The sequence below is a fragment of the Haliotis rufescens genome, unplaced genomic scaffold (genome assembly GCF_023055435.1).
Source record: "Haliotis rufescens isolate VD_foot unplaced genomic scaffold, xgHalRufe1.0.p SCAF_2, whole genome shotgun sequence".
Classification (NCBI taxonomy): domain Eukaryota; kingdom Metazoa; phylum Mollusca; class Gastropoda; order Lepetellida; family Haliotidae; genus Haliotis; species Haliotis rufescens.
In genome coordinates, this window is record NW_025963890.1 from 30633715 (window position 1) to 30653998 (window position 20284).

General features: G+C 39.6%; 1 protein-coding gene across 4 annotated transcripts in view; it reads left to right on the forward strand.

Moving 5' to 3' along the window:
• Positions 1 to 15157, forward strand: part of LOC124118581 (plasminogen receptor (KT)-like) — a 94887-nt gene extending 79730 nt beyond the window's left edge. For 3 of the 4 annotated variants that reach the window (XM_046480765.2, XM_046480767.2, XM_046480766.2), the window contains 3 exons: positions 2612 to 2721; positions 3299 to 3439; positions 14442 to 15157. In XM_046480765.2, coding sequence (XP_046336721.1) covers positions 2612 to 2721; positions 3299 to 3439; positions 14442 to 14563 — 373 coding nt within the window. In that variant the 3' untranslated portion in view covers positions 14564 to 15157. The remainder of the gene's footprint in view (positions 1 to 2611; positions 2722 to 3298; positions 3440 to 14441) is intronic. The other variant, XM_046480768.2, reaches the window with a different exon arrangement.
• Positions 15158 to 20284: the final 5127 nt, after the last annotated feature.

Sequence of the window (20284 nt, forward strand, 5' to 3'; positions counted from 1 at the left end):
ATCCGGAAGACATCCTGTGAAGACACATCACGAAGACAGAGACCTTCTTTGACTCTGCTGAGGACCCTTTTTAATATGTACCCGTCTGAAACAGCTGTGATTTCAGCCCCAGAACCGTCAGGAACCGACTGAAAGCAGCAGGACTGAGAGCTAGACGAGTCGTAAAGCATCCCTTGTTGAGAGATCACCACAAAGCTTAGTAATGGTGTATTGCGCGACAGAACTGGAATCTGAGAACTTGGAGGCGGATTCATTGGTCAGACGAAAGTCGCTTTCTGCTCGAAATCACTGATAGAAGAACAAGAGTTTGGAGGCATCGGAACACGGCCTACACCCCCAGGAACATTAAACCGACTGTTGTATACGGCGGGGGCTCGGTAATGGTTTGGGGGTGTATCTCTCATGATTGCAGGTTGGATTTGGTCACCATAAGCGGCAACTTTACAAGGGCTCAGTACATCAGGGACATTTTAAGGCCAGTCGTCGTTCCTCATTTTGACAACCACCCTCTTGCTACTCGACCTCAGTACATGGATGACAGTGCTAGGCCTCAACGTCCGCAAGCAGTCGTGGATAACATGAGGGCCAATGCAATAACGATTCTACCCTGGCCAGCAATGAGCCCAGATTTGAACCCCCTTGAACATATTTGGGATATTCTGGGGCGGCACATACAGGCACGAGATCCTCCTGGAATAGTGGAATAAAGTATTTACCCAATTAGAATATCAATAAAAGATGTGAAATCGTTAGAGTTCTAGCATAAATGCATATACAAAGTTATTTACACAAAAAAAGAATTACTTAAGATGAAATTGATTGATAATGATGTATGCACCTTTGGCAACTGTAATAACGAAGATTTTTTACATTACTCTGTAAAAAATGAATTTATGACACCAATTTTTTAACTTATTTGAGATCATGACAAACTTCAGTGTATGGAGTTTCATTTCTCTGATATAAGTAGTTTTGGAGAAACTCTGTCCCATTTGAGAAGCGGGGGGAAGGACGAACAAACTCTGTTTCTATATACCCCACCCCACTTTGTCACGCATCACATGTGACATCATAGACCCATGACTCGAGATGCACCAGAATGAAGTAGGTTAAATAATGACAACAGAAGGATTATACTGTAAAAAAAGATGGACAGAGAACACATGATGAGGATGCCAATAAGACAGGAAGCAAAGTAAACCGAAAAAGTATACACCCCACGTTTGTATGCTTATCCTGTTTTGCTTCCAGTCTTGTTGGCATCCTCATCATGTGTTCTCTGTCCATCTTTTGTTACTGTATTATACTTCTGTCTTTATTTAACATACTAATTTTATTCTCTCTCATGTACGTAATTTTTGTTACCCTCCACATACTGTATATATTCTGAACGATGTTCATTCTTTAGCCTTGCTAGACAGCAGTAAAAGGAGCTGTACTGAAACGTCGCCTTTACAGTAATTAAAGAATTGTTATCTATAAGTTGTGTCTACTTTGACTTGACTGATTGTAAGATTTGTCATTTAGTGGTACACATTTAAAAGATCTCTTCTTAACGTACATACATCTCTATATGTTTGTCTGGTTCATGTTTCTTTTTGCGTTGAGTATATATAACTTGACTCTGTAATGCATTGTTAGTATGGAGCATGGTTGGAAGTGTCTTCTTCATATGGGAAATGGGAAAAGTTATCTTAAAGTGTAATTAATTTATCAACAGCTGATCTATTTGTGTATCAACAGCTGATCTAGGGAATTCAATAACTGGTGATTTCATGGATGTTTGACCACATGTCAAAAGTGGAAAGTTATGGTGTGAAGAAACCAATCTTTATCATGGCATTTTATGCCGACAGTGTGCTACTGAAATGTATTTCACGACACATTTTAGGCTAGGGCTTGGCCAATCTCATTAAAATCAGACATAAGTTCTCGCTGTCGCTAAACAAAGATCTGAGGACATCCCATTATGGGTCACGTCAGAACGACCTTTCATGAACTTTGATAGACCACTGAAATGACTAACAAAAAGTCGGCACCAGCCAATTAGATAGCAGCTGTCTTGAGCTTTACAGCAATCGTTTCAACCGGGCAACTTCCATTTCAGACTAAGCTTGAAAAATAAGTTGGCACAGTTCTCGATTAAAAGTTTGAAAACTGTAGAAACAAAAATTCTGGAATGTCTAATATATGGTTGAGATTGTATGGCAGTGCTTCCCACGTACTGTGCAACGCCTCCTCCATTCAAATGTTAATCCCACAGAAGCAAGGGATAAACAATATTTTTGATGGAATCAGTCGTACGGGCTGTAACTGTCATTCGAAATACCCCGTGTTAACATTTTCAAAGTTGCATGATGAGAAAACACATTCCGACTGGCACTTTCATGATTTTGTAAGCGAGGCTTTGATTTGTCGGATGAAAGGTCGTTCTGATTTAAATAAGATTGGGGCGTGGCATTCTCATTAATTTGATGACACATTAATTTCATGATTTGTGGTATATATTTGAACATTTCACAATTGAATGCATGTATCTCAATTTCTATCTTTACTCAAATAGACCAGGGGAATTAATGTGAGTAATAAAAGCATGCCTATTTTTCTACAGGTTTAGCAAGCAGCGGAAGCCAACCGTCCTGATCCCGGCACTGCCTTTGACTTTCCTGCTGGCCTACCAGTATGATATGGCATATGGCAATAAGATGGAGAGAATGAGGGGTACACTCTTTTACATTTAAAGAATCCCACCACCTGATTTCTATAGTTAGTTTCTAGCTGTATCAGATTCTGATATTTATTTGCATTCATTCTCCTGACTCAAATGAGCTTATATCATGGAAACTTTGCAAGATTGATTATTGCTATTTAAGTATATCAAACAAATTTAAGGCTTTATGATTGTCATTCAACTCTGGTGCCAGGGAATATTTTGCAAAATTATGGTCAAAGGCAAAACTTATTGTGATGTAGATGTTTTTTACTTATAAATCTTTATTTGAATTTTTGGATTTAAACCATGGAACACCTTTGTTTTTCACCAGAAATAAGGAATATACAGAGAAATTGCTTCAAATGTTCACTATGAAAGGTCAGATATCCATCCCCACATCTTTGCCACTCTAAGCAGTCTTCCCAAGTTCAGAACACACCACTTTTGATCGTTTGGATTAGATTTCACCATGGCATGCCTCAGTGGAAATACCATATGGGCAGCCATAGGACTGCTTGAATCTGGCATTGTGCATCATGTCCATTCAGTGTCAGCAGGAACACAATATGGCAATGTTATCAACAGAACAGCCACATCAGAGACATGTCCCATTCATGGCCACCCACGCAAGACAATCCCTTGCCAAGACATATGGATTTGAACCACTCATCTTTGGCACAGGATTCAGTCAGCAACTGTCAGAAGCCCAAACCATCTTTGCAGCTGGTAAGAAAGGCGTATCTGCTTCGACGATCTGAAATCATCTGCGTATCAACGGCATGTGAAGCACCTAGCTATACGTCCAATCCTGACAGAAGACCATAAACAGTGATATCTCTACTGTATTTGTTTTGGCATAACTATTGTAACCACTGTTAATTGCAGTTTATACATTTTAAAACAGCTGCAAAATTTGCACAATAAAAATTTATCAAAATTTTACAGAATATAAGAAATCAAAATAAAATGTCATTACAACATTACTATTAATGCCATATATCTTATTTACTTATAACTTGTCGGCTGCAGTCGGATTTTTTAAAGTTTGTTAGTAAAGAGCTGGATTATATACTCAATACCAAATGGTACACCAAGGTTTAAAACTCAAATGATATAATATACAGTTTTTGAAAGTGTTTTGTTTCATGTAAAATAGCTAAACAATGTGTTTAAGGCGAAATGAACTTTAAACAAATAACATCCAAAATCAGAAACAGAATCAACATGAATTTGAAGTTAAGGTGCATTATAATGCTTTTATAAAGACAAATTAGAGAGGGTGGAAGCAGAAATATGTTGTGGAAATGACAAAATCATTTTGGTAATGACAACACTGTTGTGGTAATGCCTTCTGAAACTTGCTCACAAAATACCTCCAGGTGACTAATAGAGGCTTGACAGTTACATGAAAACTGCTGTAAAATGCATGTGGACTTATCCCTCTAAACCAACAAGACAAATTTGCATTATGTACAAGTTTTGACACTAAAACATTTTGATGTCATTACCACAACAGGGTCTTCTTCACTGATTAGTCATGTTTCCTTCTTCACTGATCCAATGGCAGGACACGTGTCTAAAGACATTGGGGGGAATGTTACATCACTCCATGTGTTCTTGAATCTGTTACCTTTGGAGGTAATGGGGTTATTATCCGAGTGTCATGCTCAGAAATCCATGTGCAGCCTGTTTTCTTCATGGTGGGGTGGGTATAAGGGATTTATTGTCCCGCTCAGAAATTTCTTTCCCTTCTGGCAGGAGATGTCATGTTTTATCAAGATTCTGACATTGATTGTGATTCGCAATTTGAATGCTGCGAGATACCAAGATGCAAATAAACATTTTATCGTTTTTGCAACAGAACAGCCCTGGAGTTATACATGTTGCCAGAGTTGTGTATTGGTATCTGAATCAGAAGAAATTGAATGTGTTAGCTTGGTCTGCAAGATCACCTACATGTCACTATTCAAACACCTCAGGGTGTTTCCTCACTGATGTTGGGAACTTGCCTCTAAAACTCCTTGTGTGAAATTACTCATAAATGGAACATTTCTGTGTAATGTGTATTGAAATTTGGTATATGTGTAGTTTGTAGTAGGGCTCAACACATGTTTCTGATTTTAGTGATATTTTCAATTTTGACTTTGATATGACATCTGCACTTTGAACATGATCCTAATTGTTCACAAAAGACATTTTTCTCAGATAAACATCATCACCTCAGAAACCACTAAGACCTATTTTGTTGAAACTTCGGCCATTGTTTGCACCAATGATGATGCCTGATTTTCAATATGTCCTGTCTCTGCCTGTCTCTGCCTGCCTGCAGTCTCTATTTCTCCTAACATCATATGGAAACACTGTGATCAAACACAACCATTTGTAGAACTTTATACACCTGTACGAACACTGTAGGATTTCCTGCTTGAAATTCCATAAGAATTTCAATTGCCGGCAGCGGCTGGCAACAGCCTCTGACATCCATCACTCATCACTACTTGTTTACCACTGCAATGCCTGTTCCTGCACAGCAGTGATGCCTTTGACAGGGGATGTAGACCAGGCTTCGCTGCAGTCGTTTGACAAGTCCTCCTGCCAGAGGAACCCATGAACATTGGGGTTAGAATAGGTATTCAGCAACCCATGCTTGTCCTAAGAGGCGACTATGCTTGTCGTAAGAGGTGACTATGCTTGTCGCAAGAGGTGACTAACTGAATCGGGTGGTCAGGCTCGCTGACTTGGATGATATATGTCATCGTATCCCAATTATATGATGTCTCACTGGATTGTCTGGTCCAGACTCAATTATTTACAGACTGCCGTGGGACTGTCAAGATTATCATCCATCACCTCAGGCACAATCTACCTCCACAGAGCCTTGCAGGTTCCTCGGCCAAGTACATCTCAGTTATCTCAACCCAGAGCTCCCCCAGACTTCTCTTGCTACTGTGACTTGAGCTCCTCATTCATCTACATCTCTGGCGCCTATGGCAGTGTTTCAGGCATCTTGCTGACACAATTCTCTTTCTGTTTGTTGAAGACCCTTTTACTCCTTAAGGTGAGTGTCAACTCAGCGATACTGAATCCATTTGTTGCCTTGCTGAAGACACTGTTTTGTGCTGGATTGTGTCCAACTTTCCCTTTGATCACCCCAGAAGTCAAGACCTTCTCTAGTTTGCCTTCATTATATAGGGTGAAGACTTGTCTACACGCCAGCTTCAACCTGCACCTCTGATTTCATCCTTGTATGTGCTGGCCTTAAAAAAATGAAGGATATGCTGATGACACATGCCTTCTTAAGACTCGTGTTTATGAAGTCCACAAGCTTCCTTTTTTAATGAAGGCTCCACCGCTCATTGACAATGCTCCTAAGATGGGCAAGAATATTCCTTGTTCATTACTGATGACAAAGATAAGATATCCATGGATGCTGCTATTCATCACATGCTCATGATGGCGAATGAGGCGCAGATTGATGCTCTTGATCATAATATGATGCATAATATGATGCATAATGTACAATGTCTAAATTTTGGGACAACTACTTGCTACTGGCTCCAGCACTTTACTTCATCACAAGTACCTTACTCAGTGAGTATGATTCTTGAGTACACGATGCAGTTCTTGACGCAGCCTTGGTCGGCTCCAGCTGTTTTCAATGCCATCTGTTCAGTAGAGATGGATGTTGAAGATATGAAATGTCAAGAGAAGAAGACACCAGAGCCCGTCCAACGCCACCCCTAAGAATGGTCATTATGAACATTATTTAAATCCTGAAGGAGGGGTATCACCTGTCCCTAACAGAACTGCCAATGCTGACGTCATTGCTATCCATGAACCGCCCTGAAGATCAGACTATAAGTGTATCTGAGCGATTGCTTACAGAATCACGCCCAAAGGGAAGTATGAAGCCGGTGGCTGTCCTTCATGTGAAAGCCAACAACCGCCTTTTTCTCCAGCCAGACCAGTGGCTAAAGATCTCCCCCAACCAGTTCAATCACTTTGCATTAGCGTAACTCTCTTCATCAGTAAAAGATTGGCCAGTGCTACTTTGCTTTTCCCAGCTGTTTGCAACACCTCAACAAATGTACCCTTGGCAACTGTGTCCTTGAAATAGGCAGAAGCTAAGAATACATGGCTGGTGTCAGCAAAATACATGCACTATTTCATGAGGATCAACCTCGAAAGGACATATGCATATTGCATCTTGGTCTCGGATGGGAATTAATTGCAAAATTCAACAGGAAGACTGTCTTTGTTAGTCTACCTCCGAGATGTCTGTTGCCACCCGAGCTATCCCCTCTTTGAGGAGTGTCGAATGGGTTATTACATTTAAGGTGCATCTAAACAAGGTATCTTTTTTTTTTCTGTCAAGCTTTTGAAGTACCATTATTCTAGCCACTCATTACCCTTGTGGTCTTGTTGCTATTTGATCATAATAAGACTGATGTAACCTACCAGAGGCAAAGTAGGGAAAAGAATTTATTACATTTATTATTTATTACAATTAAGAGCGACGTTTCGGTGTAGGTTCTAACACCATTATCAAGCAAGTGATATACAGAGTCAGACTGATTTAATGATTTTACGTCCGCTTCGCATTTATTGCATTTCGCGGACGGTATACAGAGTGTGGTTGGTAAGTATATATAAGTATGAGGCAATGTTTATACAGTAGAGTAGATATTGTTATACTGGAGTAGAGAAGCCTGTTATGTATACACAAGGGTAGTGATGACAATCATTGGGGAAGTCAGTGACATAAAGAATGAAGCCAGTAATATACTCAACAACAAAAGTTCCTGTGACACCAATATTTTAGTGTATTTTTCAAACAAGTAAAGTTTGGTTTTCAATATTGTAGTACATGTATGGAATCAAGTCACAAAAACGCATCTGCAACAGAAAAGCATGCATTCCATGCAAAGGTTTTATGCAAGCCCCAGGCATTTCACTACCCAAGAATGGGTATAAAAACATGTGAGTTAACGGGATTCCATATGCATTGTTTAGCATCGTGCTGCCAACAACCACTCAGAAATTTGTTGGATTCGAACAACACACCTATGAAATGTCATCCCCTGGCCGGCTCGCTACCCTGATCTCTCACCAATCGAGAACATGTGGGATGAGATGGATCCGTGCCTTCGACGTCAACCATGTGTTCCACAGACACTCCAGGAACTTCAAAACATGCTCCAGCAGATATGGACAGATATCCCACAGGACTTTGTGCGACACCTGGTCCATTCCATGAGACGAAGATGCGTTGCTTGCATCACAACCAGACGTGGACACACACGCTATTGATTTGTAAATTGATTTTGGCATGTTCATGTTTTTTTTTATGAAATCACACATTTTCTGAAGTCAGTATGACAAATTAAACCATTTGAACACTTACAGGAGTCTTTTAACTGTTGCACACTGAAATTGTTTCAGGTTTGGTAAAAAACATAACTTTGCATTAAATCTTATTCAATGTCACAGGAACTTTTGTTGTTCAGTATATAAAACAACGGGATTATGGCTGATTGAGGTCTTTGATGAGTTGATGGTACGCCGGGGGTATGTAACAGCCTTGGTCACGGTTGATTGATGGCTGGAATCTTTTGATGTTGATGGCTTCTTGTAGTTTCCTGATCATGAAGTCTTTGAGGTTGGTGGTGAGGGCTGTGACTCTCTCCCACTGAATTCTGTGCCTTGGGTTGTCATGGATGTGGTTTGATAGAGCTATTTTTAGAGTCATCTTTGGAGACTGAGTCCGTGGTTTGATCCTCAGCCGCGTCATTCCAAAAGAGGTTAAAAGATGGTACTTGTTGTTACCCTGTCTGGCGCTCGGCATTAAGGGGCTAAAACAAGGACTGGTCGGCTCAGAGTCAGTATACTGTGTTTGAGCAGGGTATTCATGTTAAACTGCAGCATGGTATCTCAGTGTGCTAGCACTATAAATCGGCATCAGTCCGGACTAGTACAATCAGCCACACACACACACACACACACACACACACACACACACACACACACACATACACGTGCATGCACGTCGCTATATAAGCTATATATGGCTGGATGTGGTTTCCCCGTGGCTTTAATTGTGTTCTGAATGGTATGACTTCTCTTGAAAACTACATTAATGTTGGCCTGTATCTTTAAGAGTCTCTGGATGTTGTGGCTAACTGTTCCAAAGTAGGAGAGGCTGATCACAAAGGGTGCAGAGATTTTTTTGGTGATGTTCTGTATCGTCTGTTGTACTAGTTGCTCAGGATAGAGGTTATACTGTGTAAATACTTGTTTGAGGTGGCTTAGTTCAGTAGTTATATGTTGCTTAGAATTTGTGAGCTCGTCTTGCAACAGATGTTGTGAGCTCGTCTTGCTAGGGTTGAAACAATTCCTTTCTTGACTTGAGGTGGATGGTTGGAGGCATAGCGTATGTATTGATCTGTATGGGTAGGTTGAATCCCCAAAAAATCTAGCCAGGCAGTCGCACTGGCAAGTCACAAGAGTTACCTGCCCAGTTAGGAAGTCGCCAGTCCAGATTTTAGCAGGCTAACTCTCTGCAAATTATAAGGGGTATTGGGAGAAAACGCCAAAGCTTTGTGCATTTTTCTAAATGCTAGTTTTGGCTGCAGTAAAATTTGGTTCAGACACAAATGAGGTGCATAGCTGTATCAACAGATCATCATGACAGCTTACATTATTTTTTAGTAATTTTTTATTGATATACATTACACATATGGTTTAGAAATCCACAGGACCATCCAGCGTGCATTTCCTGAACATTAACTGCCTGTCTTGGACGAACAGGCTGGCAGGTATGCTGCTCTTTTGAGGAAAAATCACGTTACTCAACCCAAAACTAAGGAGAAGGCATACAGCTCTGGTCTTTGGACCGCAGTCAAAGAAAAACAAGAGTTTCCAAGTTATATCACAGGATATAAATAAGCTAAAACAACATGCAAATCTGAAGGACAAGATCTAGATCACATGATTTAGATAGCAAACCAAAGTGTCATTTACATACACGTCATAGGTCAGAAAGTTCACAGGACAAAAAGACACGTTGTATCTGGGGAGAGTAGTCACTATTGCCCTACCTCACCCCGTGCTTCTCGCCGCCGGGTGAGGTAGGGAAACATGTATCACGAGAATCGCACAAAATAGATACCATTCTTTCGGACGGCCATATCAACCTTACACCATTTTCATTGAGGAAAATCGTGCTAAAACTAAAAGTCACACGTGAGAATCGCGTCTATAGCTCGGACAGTTATGTATCACCTAGCTATTACAGTTGTACAGCACAATCCTCTGCAGCTCGAGCCAGGTGTCACAGCAGAGAGATAACCATATACCACCTGATACCGTCTCACCCCAGTGGCAAGAGCCCGCGGAGTACGACAGAGAGGATTTTCTTGGTGCTTCTCAGGAGGATGCTAATAGTACACTCACGTTCAAACCAAACGACTACTCATTTAACGATATTGTCTATAGAATCCATCAGTTGATCCCATCTGTCACGCCACCAAGCCATGAGGCAGAGGATCCGGTGCTTATTGAACGGGCTGGTTATGAAAATCCTGTAGAAAAGAGGGAAGGTTTTTAAATGCTGCTACCAGTGGAGCTTTCAGCATGCCTTATCCTCAAAAAGGGAGACAATGCTATAAAACTCACAATTGCCCGTTCCCCGCATCTACCATTGATGATGAAATATTTGATCTGGTTAGACAGCCTAATACCAGGATGAATGTATCCTATGAGATGAACACATTCAAAGAATTTGACAATGTTGATAAGCAGATGATAAACATAAGCACGTATATGAACTAGTTTGCAGCAGGCAGCAGACATCAGACATGTACTTCCCCCCTGTTAACTGTGAGGAATTTACTGGCCAACCTTGTGACACAAAAGTTGAGATGAATTTGGAACAAGTTGGTTTCATTCATAGTGCGCTGTATAACATACTGCGCTGTATAACATACTGAAGATGCACGAAGATCTTCAAACTGCACAGGTATGGATGTCCACATAATTCCTGCTTACTCACTGAAATCATCTTATTCAACGGGTTAAACACAATATCTCAGATCCACTGAGACGAGGTTTGATGTCTCTGTCAATATTGGCTCCCCAGTTCTTCAATCAGAGATTCCAAAACTCTCCAATCACAATGGCAGGCCATGTCGAGCATGCAAATGAACTTGGTCAAGTTTCACGAGAATGTAATCATGTGATCATGTTACGATATTTCATTTGCTAATATTTTGCTAGTGTAACAGAATGGCAATCCAATTTGCATACAGTAAACCAATAGGATTAATACACTTCGATGTCAGGCAGGTCAGCCACAGTGGGACCCAGGCTTGTTTCATTGATAGATTGTAATAATATTTCCATGTATGGCACAGGCTTCTTGGAAATTGAATGATGGACAGTTGACTGCATTTCTTGATAAAGTAACGCGAGGTGGGTCTTGTGCTGACTTTAGAAGCTTTGCTTGGCCTAGCTTTGATGAAATATTTTATTTGAACACACAGGTCATGGTCGAGACTCACGAGGTCTCGATCACAAACTTTGTTGACACATAAGTCAGACTATAACAAATATGACTTTTAACGTGTCAAAAGTATGGGGTACCAAACGGGGGTCGTCTGTCATTATACGCCGAAAACTGGAAGTCGAATACAGACGACCCTTGGCTAATTGAAGTGGTAAAAGAGGGTAATAACTCCATTTCCAACATATGAAACTTGGTCTCTCTTCTGAACAGAGTAATAAGGAAGATGGAGGACACAGATTGCGTCGTAATTCTGATAGCCCCAGTGTGGCCCAACAGAGCATGGTTTCCAAGACTGATTCCACTTCTCACAGAAGAGCCTTTCAAACTGCCAGAATGTCACGATGTCCTCCGCCAACCCAAATCGTACATATTTTAACGTCAACCTGACAAATCTTCACCTTCACGGCTGGAAACTATCGCAACAAGTTTCTGGCTTCTCTAAATCAGCTTCAGAAGCGGTTGCTAGCTCATGGAGACCAGCTCCCTCAGCTTCTTTTACGTCAGATGGAGAAAGTTCTGCCTGAGAAATGAGAAAGGGTTCAAACATGGTACAATTGAAGGCTATAGATCAGCATTAGCCTCAGTTCTTCAACATGATGGTCTATCCATAGAATCACAACCAGTTTTAAATCGACTCATGAAATCGTTTTCACTGGAAGACATAAAAATCCCACGCATATTTCCCCAAATGGAATTTATCCATCGTACTGTCTGCACTGATGTAAGCTCCATATGAACCAATGGCAGAGGCTACCCTTTTTAACAGTTTCTAAAAAGACTGCCTTCCTCTACGTTAGCTACAGCTGCTAGAGTGTCTGAGCTCCACGCAATTAATATCGCATCTGTTACGCATTCACAAGACTGGAGCACAATATCCTTCAGATCACTACCAGAATTTATCGCCAAACAGCAGGCATCAGCGTTTGGGCGTCTAGGACATAGACAATATTCTATCCCATCCTTGAGTAAACCAGTGGATCATTCATATAGACTCTTATGCCCCATCAGAGCTCTGCGATACTATATATATTTCAGCTACTCAGAACCACAGGAAGAAAAGAAAACATGTATAACTACCGGAGGTGTAGTCGTGGAAGACTTCAGAACCGGAAATGACGTAAACATAACGTTTTATCACCAATATATAAAGGGAAACATGTCATCAGCATAAAAGTACGTCAATATCAATCCTGTGGTGAGATAAGTATATATGCGGTTGGCTATAGAGCAACAAGTATATATCTACGTCACAATGATTAACCGGAAGTGACGTCATAGATGTTCTCTGAACCAGAAGTGGCGTCATGAAGGTCATCAGAACCGGAGAGAAACATCAGAAATATGGTCATATATCACATAAACAGGTAACAATTATGAAGTCATAAAAACGGGAAGGATGCCACAAGTGCCACGTCTTCTACAGATTTGCCAAGGGTGAAATCAAGAAAGTCTGGCACTGGTTTATTCCCCATTTCGCCCATGTTTCCCTTACTTCACTGCTGCCAATTATCCGGGAGTACTAGATGACAGATTCCACCTGTCCCTCTTGTAAATACTGGCTATGATGTAATAGTGGTAGAGTATTTGCAGGAATTATCAAACAATAGCTATCATTGTGTTTAATTCTAAGAATACTACCTCTATTACATCAGGATATAGTCCTCCCTTCTCCCCAATATGTACATCTAGTCGATGAAGGGTTGTTGGAAAGAAGTGATGTTTTCGCGCCTTGCGCATGCGCAAATGCAGTTTGACAAGGGATAGGGTTTACCTCAAAACTATTGGATAATTGGCAGTGAAGAGGACGTCTGTTGGAAAAAAAATCTCAAGATTTTATAGTGTGATTATTGCCAAAATGGGAATTGTGGCTATGATGTAATAGCGGTAGTATTCTTAGAATTATACACAATGATAACTATTGTTTGATGTCTTTCAGTACAAAATCAATATTACCTTCTGCTATAAAATCTGGAAAAGTTTTTGTCTGTACATTCAAATCTCCAGTGAGAAGTATTTCTTTCTCTGGTCATCAGAGAGAACAGCCAAATGATCCTCTTACTTTGACATACCATCTGTATCTGCATCATCATATTATTATGGTATTATTACGGTTCTGTTCGGATGAACAAAACCTTCCAAATGGCGTGCTGGTTTTCTTGGGGGAATTAGTCAACAAAGAGCCGGAGTCACAGGAGACTAATCACAATTCTATTTACCAGAACAATTAACAATGAACAATTTACAATATCTTAGAATATAGCTGAGGGTGCCACAGAGAGTCGGTACAACCCTCTGGGTTGTGGGAGAGAGATCTTCTTGGTTAGAGCGACAAACCCCTTCTGCCTAACATTTCCTTCTGTATGTATTTAACAAAAATTAGAACAATAAAAAGGAATACGACTGGTTGATTCGCGATGGCATATGTTGACATATTTACTGGGTGCTTGGAGAGAGATTATGGTATCACTATAGACGAGCTTGTATGGGGGCTAATCCTTAATGAGTCTAAATGGAAGTAATTGCTGAATGTTATTCTAATATAGGTGATTTACGTAAATAAAATAGTTCAAGGCAATCTAAAAGACTATGTAGACATATCTTTTCTCTTATTGGATATTTTGTCTGGGAGATGTGTTCTCGTTACCTTAGGCTAGCATCTATCTAAAAAGCTATAACTGATGATACCTGATGATAAGTATTACTTGCTAAACTATAATTATATGAAATGATGTATGAATATTACACCATGATAACTCATAAAGCACTTGATGTGGATCAAATTCTTTTTAGGAAAACTTAGTATAAATGTTATATCAGGATAATATTTTGGAGTTTTATCAGGTGAAATGTAGGTCAGCATAAAAAAATGTCAAACTTGAAGTATAAAACAGAAAAAACTCTCTTTTCTCAAAATAGTCATATACTTCTGATGTACCGTCACTTGACCAATGATTCCTTGTAAGAATACTTCAAGCTTGTGTACTGTGGATTTGACCTCGATTTGACCATGCCTCTAAATTCTCCCCAAATTGCATCCCCTGCTCATAAATATCTTCTGTGAAACTGATTGACTGACAAAGCTGACATTTACCCAATGTTGAGGGTAAGGATTTGCGTGAACTTTAACATATTACAGTTCTAGAATACTCTTTCAATGTATTTCAGGGGAGGCTGATCGCATCATGGACACAGAAGGTATTATGTTGTCATTGCCGCATGGCCTACCAACATACTCCAGCATTGAAGCAGCTCGCCTGGACCAGTGTGACAAAGAGAGACTGTCTTAGTCACATGACATTTTTCTGTAATGTAATGAATGCCTTCAGTGATGAGAATTATATTTGACATGTTTCTGAGCCAATGACCTCACATGAGATGCACCAGAAATACTGACTGATCCAACATAGAGACTGAGACAAAGTCATTCTTGGTACTTTATTTTAAATTTGCAAATAACTTGAGAATAGAAGACAAGATTTGTAGATGTAATTCTATTATTCTAGGAATCTATTAAAATCTTCAAAAAGAGTCACCCTTTTGATACATAAATAAATACATGTCAATATCACATTTCAATATTTTTACTGTGCCAAACAGCGTTGACAATTGATGCAAATAAACCAACAATATCTGCTGCCATGTAACAGTATTCATTAAAAGAATAGCCTACATAACACATGCTTGTTCAGAATTGCAGTTCATGTATTGTTATTCTGATCAAACAATTCTTTGCAATATATTTTTTCAATAAGTACGAACTCTTTATAAAACAAATTGAATTACTTTTTAGAATGACAAAATAGCACTTGTGTTTCACACATTCCATGGTGATTGTGTTCTTGTTAATTAGTATAAAGCGGATACATGTTGCATATTTGAAACTGTCTTCATAGCCTTTGTTTTAATACGTCGGATACAGTAATGTGATGTCAGTTGTGACATACGGTAAAAGGAAATAAGTGTCAATACTGGTTTTTTTTAAGACCCGGTAACCTTTACTTGTAGTTTGTAGGAACCTATAACTTTTAAGTTGAGTTTGTTCTTTTTGTGTTGTGGAGTATCATGTTAAAAGGAAACCATCACTGCAACTTGTGCATACAAAATATTAAGTGAAGGAAAGTGAAGTGTAATTTTTTTTCATTTTATGTCATCAAGATTCCATTTGCTCCAGTCTTTGGTGTCTACATTTCACATCATTTGAGGTACAAACGAGCATGCACTTTCTACCAAGATTTCAAAGAGTGAAACGATACTTACTCAATATTTTTTTTTACAGGGTTACAACATTGAAACCCTTGACTTTAAAATTAACCGTATTTACATGTAAAAGATGGATGTTTCTATACAGAGATCACCCCTCTCGCCTATCTCTGAAAAAAACCCGAAACGAAAACAACATATATAGTAGTGGGCAGGGCCACTGGGATGAGTCGACAGCTGGGTCGTATTTACATGTGCATTGGGCATACGCTTGTTGGTTCTAACTCTGCAAATATTCATAACAAAATATCTAATAGGCGAAACAAACATATCCATATTATCAACACACAGATGCATACACTTCATTTTGATTCAAGGCTCATCCAATTTAATATGATATGCATACTATGAATATTATTCATACTTGATATTATGTATTAATGAATCACACGTGCAGAGCAGTAGTTACAGTTACGCTAGTGGTTTCAAGCCAAATTGCAACATAAAATACTTGGGGTGTACGGTGTAGAGACATTACTGCCTCTACAAATTGCCAAGATATAAACACAATTTACACAAAATATAAACATAAATTACCACGGCGTGACAATGAGCTGGCAACTTTGTGTATGATGGTCAGATCACAGGCATCATAAGGTTAATTGCCATATTCTAGGAAGTTGAAATAATAAGGCCGCATAAGAATCAGGAAATGGCCAAAACAATTAAGATGTAAAATTACCTTTTCATAGGTATCTATTCAGTCATAATGTACATACACACTGCATTCACACATGAAGTTAAATGTTAATTAAGCAATGATTAACAGTTACATTTGATTATAGATTTAGGTTTAGATTTAACTAAATTATTTAACAAATTAAGAGAGAAAGTGTACCAGCTACACAGTTGGTAGAATATCATAAATACATGTACCCACACTCAAAAGAAACGCAAGTCGAGTATGCATGCACACATGTTATTTATTTTCCACAGTGAAGACAAGAAATACAAATAGGGCAAGATTGACAAAAAATTCGACTGTAGACAGTTTAATGGATTAAAAGGCAGATGACATGATTGTTTTTTTCAAATGTTAAGGGCTTACACAGTTTCGGGTCAATACCCAAAATGTCAGTCAATACCTGGTGTGACCATCATTAGCATTGATCACTGCCACACATCTCCTGTACATTGAGTGGATCAGACGATTTGTGAAGGCCCTAGGGATCATCGGCAGTTGTAGGGACTGGGCGCACATTGTGCAGAAGCCTTTGAACCTCATCCCACAAGTGTTCGATGGGGTTCAGGTTAGGGCCGAGGGCTGGCCACGGTAGAACACGGATGTTGTGTTGTTGCAGAAAGGCCATGGTAGCTCTGGCAACATGGGGACGAGCGTTGTCCTGCTGGAAAATATGTTGTTGATGTTGGGCAAAAAATGGAACAATGTGGGGTCTGATATACCGCTGAGCAGTGACGGCGTGTCCCCGACCTTGACCAACATTTAGAAAGCACATGGGTCCAAGTCTTGCATTAAGTTCAATCCCTGCCCATATCATGACGCTAGGTCCACCCCATGGATCCCTTTCCACAACGTTTCTGTCAGCGAAACGATCACCTCGACGCCGCCAAATTCTGACTCTTACGTATGCATGGGAGACACAAAGGCGACTTCCTTCAGAGAAGATGACGCCAGTTGTGATGACCCTGTGCCCACTGAAGTGCTTGTCGATGCCGTGGTTGGAGAACTATACGATGTGCTGGTCGGCAACATCTGAGGTTGTTGGAACGTAGACGTCGGATCACAGTGTTCCGGCTAATGTGTCGATTATGTGTTCCTATGGTCTGTTGAGCACTTTCACTTGCAGTTAGGAACGGATGTTGCTGGTGTTGACGGGTAATCTGCCGATCTTGTCGAGGTGTGGTGACCCTAGGACAACCGCTCCGAGGAAGGTCATCTGTGGTCCGTGTAGCATTGTATCGATGCAGGAGACGGTAAATTGTGGTTATGTTAACGTTGAAATGACGTGCAACATCTTGGACAGACTCAACCACCCCTCTAACTTAACTCCCAAAAGTAAAACGCCTATAAAACAAACCTATTCAATACCTACTCTACTTTCCCCCCACCCACACCTCTTAATCTAATATCTCCTGAAAGCCCTATAATAAATAATAAATGATCCTGATACAGGACGCGGGAGCCGACTGCACCTTACCAGTTACTGGTGAGTGACGACTGACGATTCCCTAACTTACTTACTTTGGAGATTTAACGTGCGCTTTCCGACTGATGCGTATTTCGCACACGGGCCCGGCCAGGCCAATTAATGTGTTTCCGAAGGGGGCGAAAGTGGTCTGTGCAACCCAAGAGGGGGCTTTAGGGGTTGCTCATATAGAATTTGGGAATTTTGAGATTTGGAATAGATGCCGATGGGGTAGGGGAGCTGGGTATGGTGGATGTTTGTGTGTTTATGTAATTTTGATTTGGTAGATTATAGTGTTTTTAGATGCGTTTTATTAGTTCCGTTTTGATTAAGAATACGCCTAAGGCCTTGAAGTTTTCTAGTTTATTTTGTGGGTTTAGTATTGCTTCTAGAGTGAGAGCCTTGTTTAGATTGAGGGTGGTTTGTAATGCGGTTCGATGTGTTAGGTAGTGTGTGCAGTGGATGAGTGCGTGTTCTGGGGTTTCTAGTTTGCAGTGTGGGCAGTTACCTGTAGTATGTTTTTTTTATGTTTTTTAGGTGGTTATTTAGGTTGGTGTGTCCTGTTTGGAGTTAAGTGATTACTCTGTCGATTTTTTTTGATGGATGGAGAATTTTTGGTTTGGTTAGTGGTTTGCTGAGTACTTTTTTGATTTGGCTATTTGAGTTTAGATATAGCTTATGCCATTTTTGGTGATTTTTGCTTATTTACGCTTTTAATTTCTGATTTTGAGATGGGTAAGTTTAAGCTTATTTCTGGGATTTTGAGGGATAGTTTAGCTGCCTTATCGGCGTTTTCATTACCGTATATTCCTACGTGGGCGGGTATCCACAAGAAGGTTATTTGTTTGCCTGCGTTAGTTAGGTCGTTGGAGCTTTTAAGTATTGACGATTCCCTACCTAGCGTAGGCTTATAAAGCCAACACGCTGACCATGTGACCAGGAAAACGGACACATCCAATGAACACGCTCCTTACATCTCGGCTCTCCCAATCATGGCTTCCGCCTAGCTGAGCATGCAAGAAGCGTGGCATCGTCACGTCTTCCCAGCCACTACCACAGGACCAAGGAGCGTCCATTCCAATTTGGAATGAACGTTGGATTGCTTTGGAAAGATCGTTCATTCCAAACTTTCCAAAGCTTGCAAGGATCGATCTTTCCAGAAAATCCAAAATTGGATTGGCAACATTTCCAAACATATTTCCAACACAGGAAATGTTTGGAATGACTTGGAATTGTTTGGAAATATGGTTAGAAGGAACAAGTTAAAATATGTTTGATTAGTAATTTGAACAATAAAAAGAGTATGAATTATTTATTGAGTTTAAACTATATATAAAAAATATTAAATTTATCTCAAACATTCACTACTTGTCTGTCTAGCGAGAGGCTTTTACAGTCGCATTCTCCCTAAGGTGAGAGAGAGACCCGCACTTGACTCGAAAAGACACTAATAGGTCTCAAGATTAAGTATTCGGCTGGATGGCAGCTGCCATTTAATTACAAAACAGACAGTCGTCTAGACGGCTCACACGCCGACATGTGCCTAAGATCATAAAATGGACAATCTTTAGTAACATCTAATTTATTGTTCTCTCACGCCAGAGCTGTGAATAATTCTGTTCATTGAACAATTGGAATTCAGGAAGTTATCAATAATTGTTTTACTTAACATAAGATAAGTTGTTTACAACATAATATTATGATGTCAGGACGTACTACAGTCAAAACCATATATTTTAAAATCAATTTAATGACAGACTATGATTTCCAAGTCCCGATTATCAAATCAATGAGGTATCAGTTTCACCACATGTGCACAGACCGCCTATACTTATATATATATTTTTCATAACTATTATCCAGTTAAAGTCCTATCCTCTTATCAAAAAATCTGTGAGTGATCATCATTAACGAAACTCATTCTCATCAAAGAATACAGAACAAATGAAGAATCAGATGCATACATTTATTGCCATGCTTCATTCATCACGAAGTAGATATACATACATTTGTGAATAGCACTTAAACTGTGATAATGAATTTTACCATTGTCCATATTATATTATAAATATTAACCATAATATGGATTTCCGAATATATAAACGACTTCAACGTTGATATTTCAGACAAAAACAAAGTCAGCTGTCTTTTAACGTTCAGGGGAAAAGGGTTTGCTTTCACAATTGAACATTTGTTTTCACCAAAGGACAATCAAATCAAGCCAAAAACACGAAAAATACATTTATATGGTTAGCGACCGTCATCATACAGCGAGGGGGAATTCGTCTGCTCTAACTGCCTTCACAAATACATTCCAGCCCTTAATTACTGAGGCAGCTGTGACGTAGTAGCATTACATTCGCTGCTTTTGCAGCATATAAGATGTGTAATATGTGGAGTGACTAAATTAATATTACGGCTGAAATCTTACTTGCATGGTTGTTTTAATAGAAAACTTACGGTTTAAAAACACAATTTTTCTTATATAATGTTTTTAGGTTTGGTTTATAAATACTAGAGAAGATTCTTGATACATATAAAACTGGTCGAAAATAGAGCTGAACAATAGAAAAATCAAAGTAGGAGTTGTGAATAGTGACA